The sequence below is a fragment of the Pleurodeles waltl genome, chromosome 7 (genome assembly GCF_031143425.1).
Source record: "Pleurodeles waltl isolate 20211129_DDA chromosome 7, aPleWal1.hap1.20221129, whole genome shotgun sequence".
Taxonomy (NCBI): Eukaryota; Metazoa; Chordata; class Amphibia; order Caudata; family Salamandridae; genus Pleurodeles; species Pleurodeles waltl.
In genome coordinates, this window is record NC_090446.1 from 391,307,119 (window position 1) to 391,326,364 (window position 19,246).

At 44.4% G+C, this 19,246-nt stretch overlaps 1 protein-coding gene across 1 annotated transcript in view; it reads right to left on the bottom strand.

Moving 5' to 3' along the window:
* Positions 1-19,246, bottom strand: part of LOC138304104 (arf-GAP with SH3 domain, ANK repeat and PH domain-containing protein 1-like) — a 1,221,419-nt gene that overhangs the window by 71,465 nt on the left and 1,130,708 nt on the right. Inside the window, exon 27 of the mRNA XM_069243851.1 lies at positions 10,751-10,911. Within this exon, the coding sequence (XP_069099952.1) occupies positions 10,751-10,911 (161 nt within the window). The remainder of the gene's footprint in view (positions 1-10,750; positions 10,912-19,246) is intronic.

Consider the following 19,246-nt stretch of genomic DNA (forward strand, 5'->3'; position numbering starts at 1 on the left):
CCTTTTTCCAGTGCTCTGTTGCTTCTTGGGTAGGTCTTGGCTACGTTTTGTGCTGTGCAAGTACTGTTAAATACGCATTGCTAGGGGCATCTGGGCAAGAATGGATGCAGATGGTTAGGATTACTCATCCCAAAACTGGATAATGATCATCCTGGTTTAAAAAACTTCAGGATCTATAGCCCTTTTTAATGTGGATTTAAAAATCCTAGTAAACAAATGTGTCCTTAAGTTAGATAGAATTGGATCTAAATTTATACTTAACACATATTAATGGGAGATTTGACCTATTTAGTAGTAGGGAACTAGTAATTTGCTAGGTCAAGCAAAGAATAAACTAATTTTGTGTGTTGCTGCTTGAGTAAATGATAAGAAAGTGGATGTATGTCAGGCAACTTTTACATCTGTTAGTGCAAGAAATCGGGTTATTAGTTGTGAAGGATGTGAGCCCTGTGCAGATAATAAGCCCACAATTGTCATTTTATTGGGAGCAAAATACTTTGTTGTAGAACATAACACTCTCAGAGTAGCAAGGCAGAACAGTCCAAGGCTTACTCAGGGGGAGGGCGGTATTGGCTAGTAATCTCAATTAGCTGTCATGCAAACACTCAACAAATGATTTTCCAATCAGTTCCTTTTTTGTTTAACTGGGAACAGTACTTTTATTAAACACACTAAGTAATATGTATTAAATTACAAATATAAACATCAGATACATGGAAACATTTTGGTGACTCCACCGATCATTTTTCATCTCTATTGGATGCTCAACTCTGATAATCACTGTTGGAAATGGCCCTTTCTGCAGGGTCTCACCCACTTTTCTGCCTTCCTCCTCCTATTTTTGCTGGATTTTTACTCTGTTGGCCTTAGGACTCTGTGTACTTCACCACTGCTGACCAGTGCTAAAGTGCTTGTGCTCACTCCCCTAAACATGGTTTCATAGGCATATACCTGATTTGCATATTTATTTAACTTATAATTTCCTTGTAGAGTGGTATACTATATACCCAGGACCTGTAAATTAAATGCTAGTAATAGGCCTTACAGAAGTGACACCAAGGGCTAGTTTGCTGGCCTCCTGTTCAGAGCCACAGGAACATAACAGCTCCCCCCATCATAAACCCACGCCTGGACCCAGCCTGAGTGAGTTCTGAACCCCCTAAGAGGTCTCCATTTACTCCTGGACCCTTGGTTGTGGTGCTAAAGATGCCCAGATGTTCATTTTCTAAAACTGAGTACTTAAATAAAGTGCTCTGAGAATCCGGAAGAGACTGGAACCCCTGCTCGGTTATCTACCCGAGGTGCACTGATAGCTGAATCAACATTGCAGCTTCTGCCGCTACGTTCTTTTCTGCAGCAGCAAATCTGTTTCAGCGGTCCTTTGCTAAAGAGGTATCTGACTTCATGGAACTGTCTTCAGCTTCGTCCCACAGGAGATTTTCAACTTCCATCTCGACGACCAAGTCTGAAGGTAAAAGCTTTACCCGGCTTTGCTCCATGGCTATCCGACAATGACACTCCCTCCTCAGACACTTCTGCAGCCTTGCCCTGCTGAACTTCTATCTTCTCAGATATTTTTTCTTCAAACATTTTCTGAGTCCGAAGGTAAGTGCTGACTGGGCTCAATACACTTCATGTATCTGAACTGTGCTCTATCGTAGTCGGACTTAACTTTTGACCCCGGTCTAGTATGACCTAATGTCTGCGCTTGGTGCTTTTTCCTTTTAGGTGCTATTTTGAACTTTAACTTTAAAAAATAATAACGCTGGTTTCTCGGATTGGATTTTTGTCATTCTGCTGTCAAATAATTTATTAAGTTTTACTCTATTTTTCTTAAGTGATTTGGGATTTTTCTTGTGTTGTATTTTAACTCTGTTACTGTTTGTGTGCTGCATAAATACTTGAGACATTGCCTCTCAGTTTAGCTTTTTGTGCTAAGCTACCTAGGGTTAAGCATAGGTTAGTTTAGTGACTTTTTTGGTTCACCCTGCAAGGGATTGTTGCCATTGCTTGTTCGGGGCTCACACCTCAGTCAACCAACAACCATAGTTCTCACATTGGTGGGAGCTGTGGGATCAAATCTTTTCTTTGTGAAGTACCATACAGTGATTTGTGTTACACAAACGTCCCAGATAAATAATTTGACATAAGAGTGAACCCTTTTTAAATTTGGCTTTGGTTTTTCAATTGGCTATTTTTCCCCTTTTCAAAAAAAGTTCCCTAACTTCCTTTTTGTACCATGGAGATGGAAGCCTGCAACTTTGAAAACCTCACTTAGGCTGAGCTACTGAAACTCTGCAAAAGGAAGGGACTGAAAGCAGACAAGAAGGCTACCAAGCCGGACCTTGAGGTAGCCTTCAGAGCTTTTAAGGAGATGCAAAGATTGTAGGCCACCTCAGAGGAGCTTGAGGTGGATGACAATGAGGAGGATGGAGCACAGCCAGAGGAGAATGAGAGTGAGGACCCAGCCCAGGGTCCTGAGCCACCAGGAAAGCCCACCTCAACCCCTGCAGATGACCTGGTTGACCCAGAAGCCTAGGATGGAGGAGGGAGCAGTGTGTCTGCCAGGGTCCTGACTCCACACGAGCTAGAGGACAGGAAGGAGGAGAGGAAACTCAAAGTGGAGCTAGCCAAGTTGAAGTTAGAGAAGAAAAGAGAATACTGGTGGAGCACAAGAAAAAATGAGGGAGCTGGACATTTGTTGTGGGTTCACTTTAGTGCCTTGCTTGAGCACACATTTTAGATAAGGCCTGAGACTTGTGCCCTTTTACCTAGTTGCACGCTTAATTTCATTCATTCATTTTAATTCTCTTTAGCATGGCTTGTTTTAAGCAGGGATGTTTTATTTTTCTAATCAGCTGCTATTCTGTGAAAGTGTTATTACTTTTGTTGCACAACATTTCACTGTGTACCTCTGCCCAAGGCTGTACATGTTAATCTATCTAGTATTGCTACCACAAGAGTGCGCAGTCAACCTTGACACTTAGAAACATGATCACGTCAGTCCTGATTTTCAGAATACAACATGTTTTGTTATAAAAACATCACGCAGACCAAATGCGGTTGGAGAGGTAATTCCAGCTAGAGGATGCATCCTGAGCTGTGTGCCACTTCATTGCTACAGTGCTGACCTCACCCCTGTTGCTACAGCCAACAGAGAAGACTTCGGGCAGACTCCTGTTTTCAGGTATGGTGGCAGGGATTCCTTCTATGGACTAGTATGGGCAGAGAAGGGCTATCACTGCTAAGCTCTCATGTAGAAGCTGGAGGGTGTAGGCAGGAATTTCTAAGTACAGGTTTATTCCAATATGCTGGGATTGTTTATCTCCATTTTCCTAATAATTGCAACTCATATTTTTTATCATGGACTGCAGTCTTTTCCATAAATGTACTGAAAATTGTCCTGCATTTTTTTCTGCCCATGTGTGAGAGAGAGACAGGGGCAGTATCTGCCTACTGCGACTTCCCTAAGAAGTCAGTGTGTCATGCGTCAGGCTGCCACAAATCACCTTTACTTTCTAGGTTTAGGTGAGATGCAGCTAGCTAGTCAAAAGGGTTTACACTGACAGCTACCAGACGGAGTGGGATCAACGAAGTCCCCTACATGCTATGGTGCTGCTGCCAGAAACCCTCAGTCTTATCTCCAGGGCAAGAGTCCTATGACACATTAAAGCCAAGCAAGTGGAGTCCAGCAGTAGTGGTGGCAGCAGATCAGCAGTGTCTACCGGTGAGGTGAGAATCAGCATACCCAAAGACGTGGTGCCCAGTTATGTGATGGGAGATGATATAGGTGAATAGCTCTCAACCTATGAAGTAGCTCTGAAGGTACATGGAGTGTTAGAGGAGTTCTCGGGTTAACTTGTGAAGGTACATGCCCGTAGTGGGGAGGGACACACTCCTGACACTAGAGATAGAGGCTCAGACCATGTATGGCACTATGACGGCCATTCTTCTTTCGAAATGTGGGTTTACCCCTGAGAAATACAGACAAATGTTCACAGACAGCTACAAACTCCTAAACCAGTCTTGGGTGGACTTTGTAGATTATGCCAGCATGTCACTGAAGTGCTGGGTGAGGGGCAGCAATGTAGATGATTTCAATGGGCTATACAACCTAATCCCAAGGGAGCACATGCTCACTACTTGTTTTACAGAGATACGCCAACACCTGGTAGATAGCAAGCTTGCTGACCCCAGCAAGCTTGCTGAGGAGGCGGACCTTGTGGTCAGCACCAGAGTGGTGCCTGGGAATGACCCCTAGAAGGGTGGTCCAGGTTCCCTCCAAACGAGTGAAGGGGTGGTCAAGGGAGACTCAGACAAGACTCAGGGTAGGGGGGGAAGGAAATGGTTCCGATGTCCCTTCTGAGAAGGAGGAGGAAGGTTACGGCTGCCTAGTCCGCTGCATTTTCAACTCCACTGTTTTTAATATTCTCAGCTAGGACACAAACAGGGGGACTTTGTCCAAAGAAACCATGCACTGGTGGTACCTCTACAGGGGTGGCCAATATGTATTAGGGGTAAATATTCCCAAGGGCAGTAGATTGAATTTGCCCTAATCTCCCTTAGGTGGGAGATAGACTCAGAAGGGTGGAGGGAAATGGGATCCCTGTCACTGCTCTACAGGGGCACCAGTGCTAGCCAAACTGTGGTAGTGGAAAGGCTAGTTTTCTTAGAGCAGTATACCAGCCAGGTGTGTAGGGTAACCCGGCCCATGGTCAGGACTTTTTACGCTCCATGGGCCTGGTATCCAAGGAGTAGGGAGGGGACGTGACACAGAGAAGGGTCACAGTTCTTTCCCAGATGCCCATAGACTGGGTTCTGGGGAATGAGTTGCCCTGGTGTCAAGAAATGGGATGGGCGGCTGCCAAAGGCATCCTACCAGTTCAGTATACTGGGGGTACCTCTCCACAGCAAAGGGTACATAGGCCCAGAAGGAGAGACGGGGAGAGGAAGGACCCAGTGCTGGCGCCTGTTCAGCTTCAGGGTACAGACGCTGGGCTGAGGGACCAGTTTTAGGATACCACCCCAGACTAGTGAGAGGTAGAGTGGAGAAAGGGTGCCAAACACCTGTAGCTACTGCCCCTACACTGAAAAACCACAGAGATGGCCTGGTTGTTGACACTGAGAATGTTGTCAGTGACCTCTGTTAGTTGTTGCGCGTGGGCCATCTGTCTTTGTTGGCCATGGTGGTACTATCCACCTACTGGGATGAATCTGTGAGTAAATTAAGGTTAGATGCTGCACTGCATGAGTCCAGAGGTGAGGGTAAGGGTTCCTCATGGGTCAGTTCAGTGGCCAAGAGAGTATAGACAGAGGGATCCAACTGAGTTTAGAAAGGCATATAACTGACAAGTGGCTCTGCAGTAGAGGGCCACTGTCCATGTTCTATCGCCTGAGCAGATCAAGTCCATCAAAGTATTGGTTACTCTGCCCTGGCTTTAGGCTGGAGGAGGGTGTGTTGGAAATGGTCCTTTCTACAGGGTGACCCCCAGTTTTTTGCCTTCCTAATCCTAGTTTTGTTGGATATTTGCTCTGTTGACTTTAGGACTCTACCACTGCAGACAAGTGCTAGAGAGCTTGTGCTTACTTCCCTAAACATGGTTTGATTGGCATATATCTGGTTGGCATTTTTAATTGACTTATAATTCCCTTGCAGGGTGTATACTATTTGTCCAGGGCCTGTAAATTAAATGCTACTACAGGGCCTGCAACACCTATTGTGCCATCCACTTAAATAGCACTTCAAAACATGTCTCAGGCCTGCCATTGCAGAATGCATGCAGTGTCCCATGGACATGTCAATTTGACATTTAAAACCCCTTGCCAAGCCTTAAACTCCCCTTTTATTACATGTCACCCCTAAGATATGCCCTAGGTAGTGCCTGGGTGCTGTGTAATTTAAAGGTATGACATGTATTTTTAAGTTTTGCATGTCCTGGTAGTGAAAAACTCCCAAATTTGTTTTTCACTACTGTGAGGCCTACCCCTCCCATAGAATAACATTGAGGATTCCTTAGTACATTTAATAAGCTGTATATCCTAAATTAGAGGAGGTAGATATGGCATATTTGGACCTACAAACTAGTAATAATAAAACCTCTTTAATGGTAATATTGACTGTATTATTACAATTTTGAAAATGACACTTTTAGAAAGTTGACCCTAGCACTTTGTTCCTACAGTCTGTCTTGAGTCACATGACTGGGTGTTGCTGACAGTTAGGATTTTGTGAATTCCTCACAGACAGCCACCCAATAGTGGGATTAGCAGAGCTTAATGGCCCATCACCTGGCAGGATTGGGGGGGGAACTTGGCAGAGCCCCACTTGCACATGAATAGGCTGTGTCCTGTCTCCTCACAATAGGCTTAACACCCTTGTATTGTCAGCGCAGCCAGCTTGGAGCCATGGTAGGGGAGGCAGGAAACTCCCAGAACTTCAAAGAACCTTTCTGGAAACTTCTCCCACCTCCTAGGAGAAGGGCACCAGGGTAAAAAATAGTCCTCTCAGACCCACTCTTCAGTTCACTACTGGACCTGTGGAAGGACTCTCAGAAGACGGCCTGTTGCTGTGACCTGCTGTCCACTCTGCCAAACTGCTGCTGTACCTGAAAGGACTGCTTTGCTGCTGTCAAGCACTAACCTGTTCGTCCCATGGAGACACAGGGCCTCATTATGAGTTTTGCGGGCGGCAGAGGCCACCCGCCAAAACTCTTCCTGCCATCAGGCCGCCTGTGATGGAGGAGGGAGCAGTGTGTCTGCAGGGTCCTGACTCCACACGAGCTAGAGAAACACAGAATGTTCCGCATCACCAGCAACAATTTGAAATAATGCAAATGCTACTTTGAACTCAGTGATAATAACCGTATTCACAGCACATCATATCGCTAACAATAGTAATGCCGCATTAAACTCGGCGATAATAAACGTATTCACAGTATATCATTTTTATATTCATTGTTCAATAGAAACTCCTTTCTGTGGTATAATGCAAGCAACTACAATAAGCGTTATAGCATGACAAGCTGTGAACATCCCAATGACCTAAGAACCCAAAGTTGTGCCCTTTTAGGCGCATTGCATCCAGGAACATTTGCTTATCAAGTTTCAAGCCAGCAAGTATCAAGTTTTAGCAATAAATGTTCTTCAATCGTGCATATCACGTTACCGCCTTTTTAAGGGTTAATTTCCTTGGTCTCTTCTTCCAGAAGCGGCCTCCAAGATGCTGGACAGAACAGAACGTGAAGATCAAAAGTGGAGGAGCAGAGATTCCTTCTCTGCAGCCGGTGACCTTAACCGCAAGCAATTCACTCAGGCCGGGTGTGGTTTGGATACCTGCTGCATCCAGCCACATCCAATCTGAGTCGTAGGGAGCCATACCCAGTCTGAGGCATTTGGATACTGAAGGCTTGTGCGACTTGTGTACCCAAAGAAGCATTGGTCTCTAAACAAGCTTTAGTTCCAACAAGCATTAATCTCTGTATGCAAGCGTTGGTCCCTGCAAATGCAAATGATCAACTCAGAAGCTTGTTACTGGGGCATAGCCTGACAGCTGCCTGGAGTCTGCCTTGAACTCTCAGAGACCAGCTCTGCATCTTTACCGGCACCCGATCTTTCAGATGTGACTCTAAGGGCTGGTTTGCTGGCCTCCTGTTCAGAGCCACAGGGACACAGCAGGCTCTCACCATCTTTAACCCATACCTGGACCCGGCCTGAATGAGTCCTGAACCCCAAAGAGGTCTCCATCCACCCCTGGACCCTTGGATGTGGTGTTAAAAGGTGTGCAGATGGCCATTTTCCAAAACTGAGGACTTTGACAAAGTGCTCTGAGAACCAGGAGGAGACCTGAACCAATCTGCTTGCCTATCTGTCCAAGGTGCACTGCCAGCCAGATCAAATTTGCTGCTTCTTCCGCTATGTTCTGCTCTGCAGCAGCAAATCCGTTTCAGCTGTCATTCGCCAAAGGGTATCCTATCTCGTGGAACGGTCTTTGACTACTGCCTTCTGCGTGGTCCTGCTGGAGATTTTCAACTTCCATCTCGACGACTAAGTCCGAAGGCATAAATATTCACTGTGGCTTCACTCCGAACTGTGTCATCGTGGAATGGTCCTTATATGTATCAGTAATATCAGCTAACAAAATTTGTCATGAATATGTATCTAATCTTGTTATATAATAATACTCACATCTGTTTTCTACTTGTTATTGCGTGTGTATGATTATATGAAATTGCTGTAGAGTAAAAATATTTTGAACAAAAGCATAATCCTTAACCATCGCTCCAAGCATAATTTTGTAGTGAAATGGACACAGATGAATTTTTTCCAACTGGCTTTGTGGGTCAGAGTTAGGCTTCAGCCCTGACTAGAAGTGCAGGTTTTCATGTTCTAAAATGACTCCATGCGATTGTGTCTTCACATGGATCACACACAGCCCTTCCTTCCAATTCCTTTTTATTGTCGAGGAGGCCCAACGAAACCTGCGCTTTAATGTCCCTGTCTCCTGCCGTCCCTCCCGCCCCCGCACCCCCTCTTTTGTTACTGTGACTCAATGTTCCCTCCGCAGTGGGGCCTCTTCCCTAGCATCTCCAGTCTCCCACGCCCCCTCCTCTCCTTATGTCTTTGTATCAGCAAAGACCACCCATTCCCTCTTTTTCTCCTCGGCACCCTAATTATTGCCACTGTTTCACCTTCATCCTTCACAACCTATACTTGTCCCCGTCCTAATGCTTCCCAGTGCTTAAAAATGTAGGAATTAGTGAGTTTCGTCCTTTTTTTGTACTGGACAAAGGACGTTATACAAAGTTTATTTTTAAATGAAAATTATCAGATTGTCATTCCAAAGGATTTGTTATCACTTTTGGCCAGTAACCAAGTTGAAGTTACTACAGTTGGAGTCATTGGACTGAATCTAGCGTTTGGAAAAAGTAGCAATGCGAGGCATACCATGAAATGTAGACAGGGTACACGAAAATCAAAATTGTACCCTCTCCTCGTTACCATGTTTGGTTACTCCATGAGGCTCATGTACACAAAGTACACAAAGTGGCTAATCCACCATCATCCTACTAACATGAGCACATGTTTTATTTGGATAATGGGTTTATTCCATAACAGTTCGGGATTCAGCAACAGCTCTTAAATTAACTTGCCAAAATGAAATTGTTGTCGTGAAACAATGAATGCATTCAGCACACACATGTTGCAAGTATAAACCAATGTAAAGGTGAGAGAAGTGCAGGAAGGATTAGTTCCCAACAGAGCTGCAGCATCAATGTGGGTGTGGGCGAGAGTGGAAATTAGATGTATCCCTCAGAGAAAAGCAGAGCGCTCATCCCTCAGAGAAAACCTCAGAGAAAAGCAGAGCGCTCATCCCTCAGAGAAAACCTCAGAGAAAAGCAGAGCGCTCATCCCTCAGAGAAAACCTCAGAGAAATGCAGAGCGCTCATCCCTCAGAGAAAACCTCAGAGAAATGCAGAGCGCTCATCCCTCAGAGAAAACCTCAGAGAAATGCAGAGCGCTCACCCCTCAGAGAAAACCTCAGAGAAAAGCAGAGCGCTCATCCCTCAGAGAAAACCTCAGAGAAAAGCAGAGCGCTCATCCCTCAGAGAAAACCTCAGAGAAATGCAGAGCGCTCATCCCTCAGAGAAAACCTCAGAGAAAAGCAGAGCGCTCACCCCTCAGAGAAAACCTCAGAGAAAAGCAGAGCGCTCATCCCTCAGAGAAAACCTCAGAGAAATGCAGAGCGCTCACCCCTCATATTACCACCGCCTCTGTGTGGTCAGCTGAATAAATTAGACTGGGGCGATGCTGATGCTTATGAGGGTAGCCACGATTTTATAAATATCTTACTGCATTTGCCAGTGGTGAAAATGACCTACACCATAGACCATAGACCATAAAAAGAAATATTCTACTGACCTGAAGGGCAATTAAGCTCCCTGAAATGTGGGTTTGGTGACCAAGTGGTTAGAACAGGGATCGTGGGGTCTCACAAAATTCCCTGCACTGGAATGGAATATAGATGTTGGGAATCTAGGGCTGTGCAGGACGCATATCTTTGCTACTCACAGAAGACCTGAGCAGCAAAGTCAAATAGCTAAGCTCAGAACTACAGGAGATACAATGCACCTCTGGATTCAGTGAGTCTGGGGAGCGCTCAGACTTCCAACCAGCCAACTCAAAATAGGGAATTTAACTCAAGTGTGTAGTCCAATAGAGAGGCACAGTAAGATAACCATGAAACGGACTAGTCAAGGGTCAAATGTTGTAGATAGAATCACCACGGGGCGAGCAAGTTGAGCGATTTTAAGAAGTTCAAAATGTCCCCTATTACTTTTGTGGTAAACGAATGTGAACCGAACACAGTAGACATGGTGTCATATAAACACTCGTGGCCCATAAGGCAAGAAAACAGAAGCTGAGAATGCACGGATTTGACTTGAGGTGTACAGAGGCCAGTATTTAGAGAGTGAAGCATAAAAGGGACACAAGACTGGTTTGCTTATGGTGAAGGCCAATGTTTGTGTAAATATAACCCAATTCTCAGAAACACGGCGAGTTGGAACTTGATTTGGAGGGTAACAGCCCTTCCCTGTCTCCCAATACACAAAGGAAGACGTTTCCTCCTGCTGCTATTGAACCGAATTGTAGAAACGTAACATTACATTGAACTTAAAATTATATGGCAAAAGGTAACACACTGTACATTTCAAAACGGAAAACAACACGGACGAAAGGCTTTTGACAGTACCAGGCTCATCCGCCTCGGAAGAGGCTGTGGCACATCTTGAGGCGCTGCTGGTAAGTAGTCCGGATCAGGGAGGGAAAATGTCGGCGATGGAGAGTTTGAGTGGCAGCCTCTTTGGTTGCTGTGTCTAGGATAAAAGTAGGACTCTGATTTCTTCTGAACACCTAAAACAAAAAAAACATCTCTTAGTTGTCGGCATGCAGTCTAGTCTTTCGTTCGCATTCCATCCGTACACTATTCACTCAAACGACCTTAGTTTTAAAACCATGTATTTTGTCTGATTTTGACCCAGCCCAATTGCGTTATTGCTATCTGCCTCATTATGAGTTGCCCGAAGTGAGAGGCAGGGGATAGAGAAGGACCACAATCTCGGAGTCCTCTTCTCCCTACCTAAATTCAGACATCATGAAATAGAAACTCCGGAATGGGTAGTAACTATGCAGATCTGGGAACACCGGGTACACATCCACATGTTTTCCCCTATTCTGAGGACTATTTCCTGCCTGATGCGAGCGCTAGGGGGTGAGGTCTGGTGCAGGGGAGGCTCTAGCTTGGCTTGGGGGAGCGGGCGTGGGAGCTGCTCGCTCTCTACTGATGGTGGGACAGGCGTGGTCCGGACTCTACCTCTGCCCCTATCTAGCTGTGGTATTTTCTGTGTCCTGGCAACTTTTAAACCATGTCTGGTAGCACTGGACGACTTCTAGTAGGTGGGGCAGCATGCAGCTCAGGTTTACCACACAACCGTTCTCATAAAAAGATAATATGTATTACCACCAAGTTCTGTTTAAAAATCAAATACTCATGAACGTTTGAATTTATCTTTAATGTTGAGCCAGATTTTTATTTTTCACAGTTTTTGGATCGCTGCTTCCACTTTTCCAGATTTAGGGCATAACCACTTCTCCAACATGAGGCCCACAAAGTTCCTGTTTTGGGAATATTAAAAGACCAGACTAGATGAGCTGGATGAGTTTAGAACCACCCCACTTGGCCTGAGAGATTATTGTCATTATGGGGTTGGCGGAAAGCCTAGGGTAGCAATGGAATGGAGTCAGTGGAATTTAAAATTGTTTCTTCTAGCACATCATACCCTCAATGTGTAGACTACACAAGAGGCACGTAAGAGTGGGACCTTGCCCCTCGTAAAAGGAGAACCTGGGCACACCTTTTTCCATCTTGTGCATGTTCCCCTCTGTATGCATCTCATTATTTTGGTGTATAATTGAGTTATTTTCCCTAGAGTATGGCTCAGGTGTTCTTTCTGCCACAAGTCGCCTAAGATTGGGGCCACGTAGATTGTTACCTCCCACACTTGGTGCCATCCTCATATATTAGAAATACACCACAGAAAGAGTAAAGTGGCAGGTCTTCTTTCTGTAAGCCCTATGGTGTACTGTGGAGAGGACTCTTCAGGGCTCTAAAGTACTGATTTCGGTCATTGGCACCAGAAGCGATCTACACATTTGAATTTTTATTTCTTAAGAAATCCAATCATAATGTTCGCCCTGCACGTCTATCTGAGTGTGTGCACTTATACACGAGAGATTCTGTTCAGAGATACGCCTGTACAACCCAGAGGGCCTCAATATGACCAAAAGCCATAACCATATGTTTTTTCTATTTAAACGACAGAAGACACAGACAGGAAAGACGTGTTTTTTCTATTTAAGAGACTGAAGACAGGAAATATTCTTGCTGTTTCCATGTCTGCTTTTTTTTTTTATATAGAAAAAGCAGTGCCATTTGAGAAATACTCAAATGTCCTGCCTGTTTTGAACAGTCTACAATGACGCTAGTGACAAAAACAGGCATGCAGAATACCCATATGTGCATAAAGCCAACAAATCAACAGGCAACCAATCACACAGACCAGCAGGGTGTACAGAAACCCATTCCCCTTGGGGACAAAGCAACAGGTACCGAATGACTCAGGTCAGTGGACACCTGTGCCCCTATGTGCCCTTCCAAATAGCCATACATACCCTCTGTAGATAGCGGAGAGTAGAGGATGATATGCTTAGGGCAGTGCATGTCGGGCAGCCTGAAGGCTCTGTTGTTCCTTTTCTTGCAGGTAAGGTGGTGACCCCTAAGGCAGTGTTGGATTGTATTGGAGACTTCACTCCCGTAATGATGGGGCACGTGGGCCTGAGTAGGCTTTATAGTGCAAATAGGGCACTCTTCCGAGGCCCATACAGCGCTTTCTTACCAAGTGTCTTTTCTTTCTCTCGCAATGCCAATTTCGATTTGGCTTCGTGCATAACGAGTCTATAGGCAAGGAAATCTAATTCTTTAATCAGCTGCAAATGCATTGGGGCAGCCTTAGTTGTTAAAATTTAAAAATGTTCAGACAACGGTGCTGATTAATGGCCATTATCATAGTTTAAGAAAATCGTCCTGTAGTTATGGTGGGGTGTTTTGTGCGAATTTCCTGCACCCTTGTTTCTGGATAAATTCCTGTTTGACCTACTGGTCGCTTGAGATCTGGGACTTTGGTTGTTTGGGGGCTCAGCAGTAAATAATATGGTACCAAAACCAGTCAAGAGGAAGATTGGGGAGCGTCTGGGGATTGTGCGGGGTGGAGATGTGGATATATCCCTGGTAATGAGTCGCTTTGATTCGACTGAAGAACTTCTCGCCCTATTGCGATCTCTTAAGGATGCAGGGCACTGGGGTATGCGGGTCCATTCATGGAACCAGCTTTGAGTCTGGTTGTTTCTGAATGGCGTCCAGGTAGGGCAGGGTCCCCCTCTTAGGTCGGGTTTCACCCCAGTACCCAAATGGGTGAGAATCCCAGCAGCACCTCAGACCACTGCTACGGGGGAAGAGGTACCTAGTCTAGGCCCAATAATCATCATGAATCTGTATATAAAAGCAACAGGACAATGGAGCAGCAATTCTTTGTCATAGCCATACCATCAGTGCAGCGTTCACAATGTCACTAGGTGATTAAATCCAAGGTTAGCTTCAATTGTCACATAAGTCGACGACGTTTCAACCCTGGGCCAGGATCCCGCAGCGTTTAAATGCACTACACTTGTTTGTTTTATGTATCACTGAGTTAACATCTACGCGCACTGAGCACCTTAATGCAAAGCAGTAAATGGTGAGTACTCTTGCAAAAGGTGTGTGTTTTCTGTCAACTGGTTTTCAGTGAGTCAGAATTTTTGTGAATGGTCGAATTATTGTGCATATAATTGTGAATCATTTACAGTTCTACCACATGGGACCATTGTTTTCCATGTGCTAATATGCCCTGGTTCCAGGTGGATTTTTGAAAGAGCAGGCCTTGTCCTTATAAAGCAGGGTAAAAAGTGGCCATGCTTTATTCAGAGTGATATTTTCCCACCTCATTTCTGTGCATTTAAGTCACAAGGCTCCAGTCAGCATATGGGCGCTTGTACATTTCTTTGTTAGACGAGCAAGTGTCGCATCTAAACGGGAGGCAGCACAGCCAGGTTTGTGCATCTAATGGCTTTGCATCGGGGGCTTCGCGTTGGCAACTACGCCCTCTGGCAGAGAAGAAAGCAAGCAGGGGGCTATGGCTGCTGATGCTTATCATACTGCACACTGGTGATAATGACTTGGTAATGTTGGGATTGAGGGATGTGTATGTGTGTTACAATAGAGATTTTGTGGATGGCAAATCATTTTGCTGGTGCCATTAGTGCATGGTCGCACATCATACCTCAACAAATATGGAAAATAGGTTACGAAAAGGAGCATCAGTGAGTCAGGTGGGCACCTAAATAGTAGCCAAATTAGGTTTATTCCACATATTCATACTAAAGACAGTATCTGCCTATAAGCTGATCAGTGTTTTCACAGAGATGCAATGCACCTGTCCACACAGGGTAAATAATTATTTGTGGATTGCCTGTTGACCTTTGCGGCACATCAAGTTTCTCCAGATAGAAGGGTGGCCTTGTGGGAGAGACTAGAGGAGGAAGCCAGATGGTCAGTTAACCATTCAAGCCTGTGGCAGGGTAGATGCCTGGTTGGCACAAAGCTGGTGGACACCTTGACATGAGACATTCAAAAGTCAAGGGAATTCTGGATTCAGCTTACATTTCACTCCAAGCAAGTTCAGTGGCTCTGCAGTGATCAGGGTAGGGTTGTACACTACAGCCACTCTCCATAGTTCTTCATGGGTAATTCATTGCAATGCTCTGGTGAAGACGTTGTTTAGACTAATAGACCAAGAGAAGGCCCGGTTGCCCTGGCCAATGCCAGAGGGAAGACCAGTGGGATTCATCTTTAGACTTAGCCTTGGCATAGTGTTGTCTAGGTGTTCAGCTTCCAAGCTGGCTGGCACTCCCTTTGTACTGGGGAGCAGGGGAGTTTGTTGTGTGGAAAATTCACAAGGGGCCTGGAATAGAATATCAGTAGTGATTCCAAGGAAATTAGCCGATGTTGAAGGGCCAGCTAGGTAGTCAACGATCCCTCAGGGGAACTTTTGCCAGTTAGGTGATAAGATGTCTAGATATTGTCTGATATCTGATGTATGTATTCATAATGTTTTTTGAATCCTATGGAAAGTTACTGTGTGTTTGTTAAACTGGTTTATAAATAAATACAGCAGTAGACTGGTTCTCCTTTTCAACAGCAGTGACTCTCAAACTGGGTTCTTGAGGCAAAGGAACCAATGTGATTGAAAGTTCCTATTATTGGGTCTCCACCATGGGTTGGAGGGTGGGGGCTGGAGATCACCCACCTAACAGCATGATGTGCAGCTGGGAAGCACTGGTGATATGCAACAGGCATGTACAGTAGCATGTCAGTCAGCCATCATAATCTTTATTTCGGCAGCATGCCATAAAAGCGTGTAAAACTTGACATTTCTAAACACAAACACATTTTGATCATTTAAAAACTATACAAGTCCTATATTAAAAACGTACTAAAAGTTTCCGAGGTTGGTGGTACAGATATAAGACCAAACATTTTTTACTACGATCAAAGCATCCATTAAAAATTTACAATCTCATAGCGGTTTCTGATCACCAACGCATTTCTAATGACATTTAGAACTGCATGACACGTCTATTGTGGTTAATTTTTGTAAAAATTGTAATGCTGGCTGATAATATCTAATCCCTGCTTGACACAACAAAGAGTCAAGAAAGTACTTATTGGGCCTGAATATAGGAAGGAAAATAGAATAAAGTGACATATTCTCTGTTTTGTGGTGTTATCGCAGTGGCATGGTGGTAGATGACGCTGCCAAGCACACAGTGTAGGAAAAGCAACTTTAAAATGGTTTAAATTTAATCTAAAATATGATAAGTAGAGCCAATGACTCATGTTCTCAGTCCATCCTAAATACGGTTCAATAGATTTAACTGTTGAGATTTGGGCGCAATACTCAACCGTTTTTATATTTAAAGCGCACTGTATCTTCTCCTTCAAACAGTAATCTGCATGGTGGGATTTTACGATATCCTTAGCGTTGGTCAAAATGTGATTAAGAGACGTAAACATTTCTATAAGCCCCAGTTTGTAAAAACATGATTTCACATACATCAACCAGGGTATCTTACTCACATTATCCTGCAATAGACTATCTGACATGCATTCTCTCAACAAATCTATCTCCGGATTTTGCCAGCATTTGATCCATAAAAGAAAGGGCACAATATTTACCTAATCACCTATATAAGGTAGGCCCAACTCTTCAATGCATTTAAAATGTACAGTATTCTTAGGAATTGCAAGCATCATACGTGTAAACCCGTTTTCTATATGATGGAGCATGTCCACCTTTTTGGTACCCCCATAACGCTCCCCCATGTAGGGCAGCAGAGATGCATTTGGATTTATACAACACTATCAGCTCCATCAGGGGCTTATGTTTGAGCCTCCTTTCAAAGCGGAAAATGGCCTCTACATTCCTTACCATTTGTTGCATTTTCATATGCAGGTGCGAGTTCCATTTTAGGAATGAGCTAAAAACGATTCCAAAGTAACAAAATGTATTTGTTTTTTAAAAAGGGTAACCCCATTCTAAAGTGCTTCAGTTTCGTGCATATTGACCCACATGTCATAGTATACAATTTTGAATAGTTCACTTTCAAATCCAGGCCCTTCATGAACTCTGTAAAATTATCTAACAGCTTCTGCAATACATTCAGGGTGCGAGTAATCAGAACCCTATCATCTGCATATAAAAGTATGGGCAAAGATTGATCACCTATCTTTGGGACATCCACACCCGCCTGTAATAAATATTCTGTAATGCCATTAAAATAGTAATATGTGCACCATGGCATGATGAAGTGCTAGGGACCAGGGAGCACAGAGTGATGTCGACCTAGGAGCACTGCAACAACAATAAGGAATTAATGAATTCCTGAATGGAATGCCTGAATTAATCTCAGCCGTGGGCAGTTGCTCGGGCAGCCTCCCAATCTATTGTTTTTCATCCACCATGCAACTTCAGATTGGACATAGCCTATGTAAATGAGCCTTGGCCCTGTTCCAGTGGGAACAATGCAGCCTAAACCATGAAGCCAGGTCCTCCCTGAACTGGAATACAAGCAACTTAGGGCGAAGCATTCAGATGCAGCCCAGGCTATTGCCAGTGGCTGAGATTAATTAAATCATTCTATCCATTACCTTGTTGTTTTTGCATTTGGCGACTTGGGAGCACAGCTTGAAGAGCACGATGGAAGCAGTGGGTGATGTGCACCAGAGGAGCAAAGGGTGATATGCACTGGAGGAGCAGAGGGTTATGTGCACCCAGGTCTGAACTACAGATTTGCAATTTGGGCACTGGGGCATTTGTGCAAACATTTTGCAAATTTGGGCATTTCTGTAGTACAGAAGTGGCCACAGATACGTGTGCAACAACTTCTATAATACTGATTATGACTGTGTGCATTTTGTGCCAATATCATGTCAAGGGCACTTCCCCACTTGACCTCATACATTTGGCCTACAACATATTACAAGCATGGGCACAGAAGCAAACAGGCTCTTGGTGGTGCATACTCTGAAAGTGGCACACCGTGTGCCCCAATGCTGTCCATTTAGAAAGGACAGGAACCCCAAGGAGCCCCCAAGAATCTCCTCACAGGTGGCATAAGTCACGTATTGCACTAATCTATTGGAGGGGGGGGGGGTACTGCACCTTTCTTCAAACACCAGTACGTTTTTCAGTGGTTTCAATGCCTTACTGTCCCCATTACTGTTGTGACTTCACATCTGGGCTGAGAACAGGGTATTTGTATCGGTCTGGCTCCACCTTTAGCTGTCTGGAAGCTACAAAAGTACATTAACAAGAACTACAGGGAGAGAAAGAGAACTGGCTTTGAGTCAGCCACTGGCTTACATGGTGTTTTTAATGGTTTGCCATTCCTTGGTTTGGATGTGGTTACACGCACAAAGATGCCCAACTATTAACAAACAGTTCTCCGAACAAAAAGCCAGCTCCATTAGATTTGCCAATGCTTTTTTCCCAATAGGGAAAATGCAGGTGGCCTGCACATGGGTGCATCAAATAAGTTTTCTCCCTAGTGCAGACCTGGGGATGTCACCAGGAAAGCATAAGGTGACGTGCATCAGGGGAGCAGAAGGTGATAAGCACTATGAGGGGAGAAGGTGATGTGCAGCAGAGGATGATGTGAACGAGCGGAGCAAAGGACCACAGGGTAATGTGGAGTAGAGGGGCGGGTAATGTGGAGTAGAGGGGCAGGTAATGATGTGCACTAGGACAGCAGGGACACATGGCATCTACATGAAAACGAACCTTTGAAACTCCTTTCTGGAGGCCTTCTCTTAATGGTCCAGTTATCAAAAATGTTTCAGAATAAATGACATTCACCAAGTAGGTAAAGTCAATCAGATAAATGCTTCCCATCTCGAAAAATTAATCAAGCCCCTTTTATGACTGGTTCACATAGATCCTTTATAAATGTTACAGAGGGAGAGCCTGACATACTTACCTCTAAACCTCAATTTTTCCATCTTCCTCCAAACTCTTTACTTTCCTGGTTTGGGGTGATACAGAATTGTCCCACGCCCCCTTCCCTTATCCCTTTTCTATTTCAATCCACAGAACTCTCTTCTAACTTTTTTGCCAGCCCCCCCACCCATTTCCTCTCTCTGCCTGCAAACCATTACCTCCCAAGCGACCTCTCTTCCACTTGTTTTTTTAATATCCTCCCTTGCCTTCTGTGTCTTCTCTTCCTGTATAGCTCAATAGAGACAATTATGACAGATCAATAGGATCCATATTTAAGAAATAATTTATTTTTTAAAGATGTACAAATTGTGCTGGTTATGTTTTTTTCTTACTGGGCCAGGGATCCTTTACTTGATCTAGTGCATTTCCTTTTCCTCTATTTGTCATTATTTTGGGGTCCACCAGTCTAAGATTACCAGGTTGATTCTATCCAGTTTTTTTTCTCCAAAACAATGAGGGGCTCAGAAGTGCTTGGTGATGTGATAGCATTAAGATACATTTTCAAGTTATTTGAAGAAGACTATCTCCAAACTGCAGTA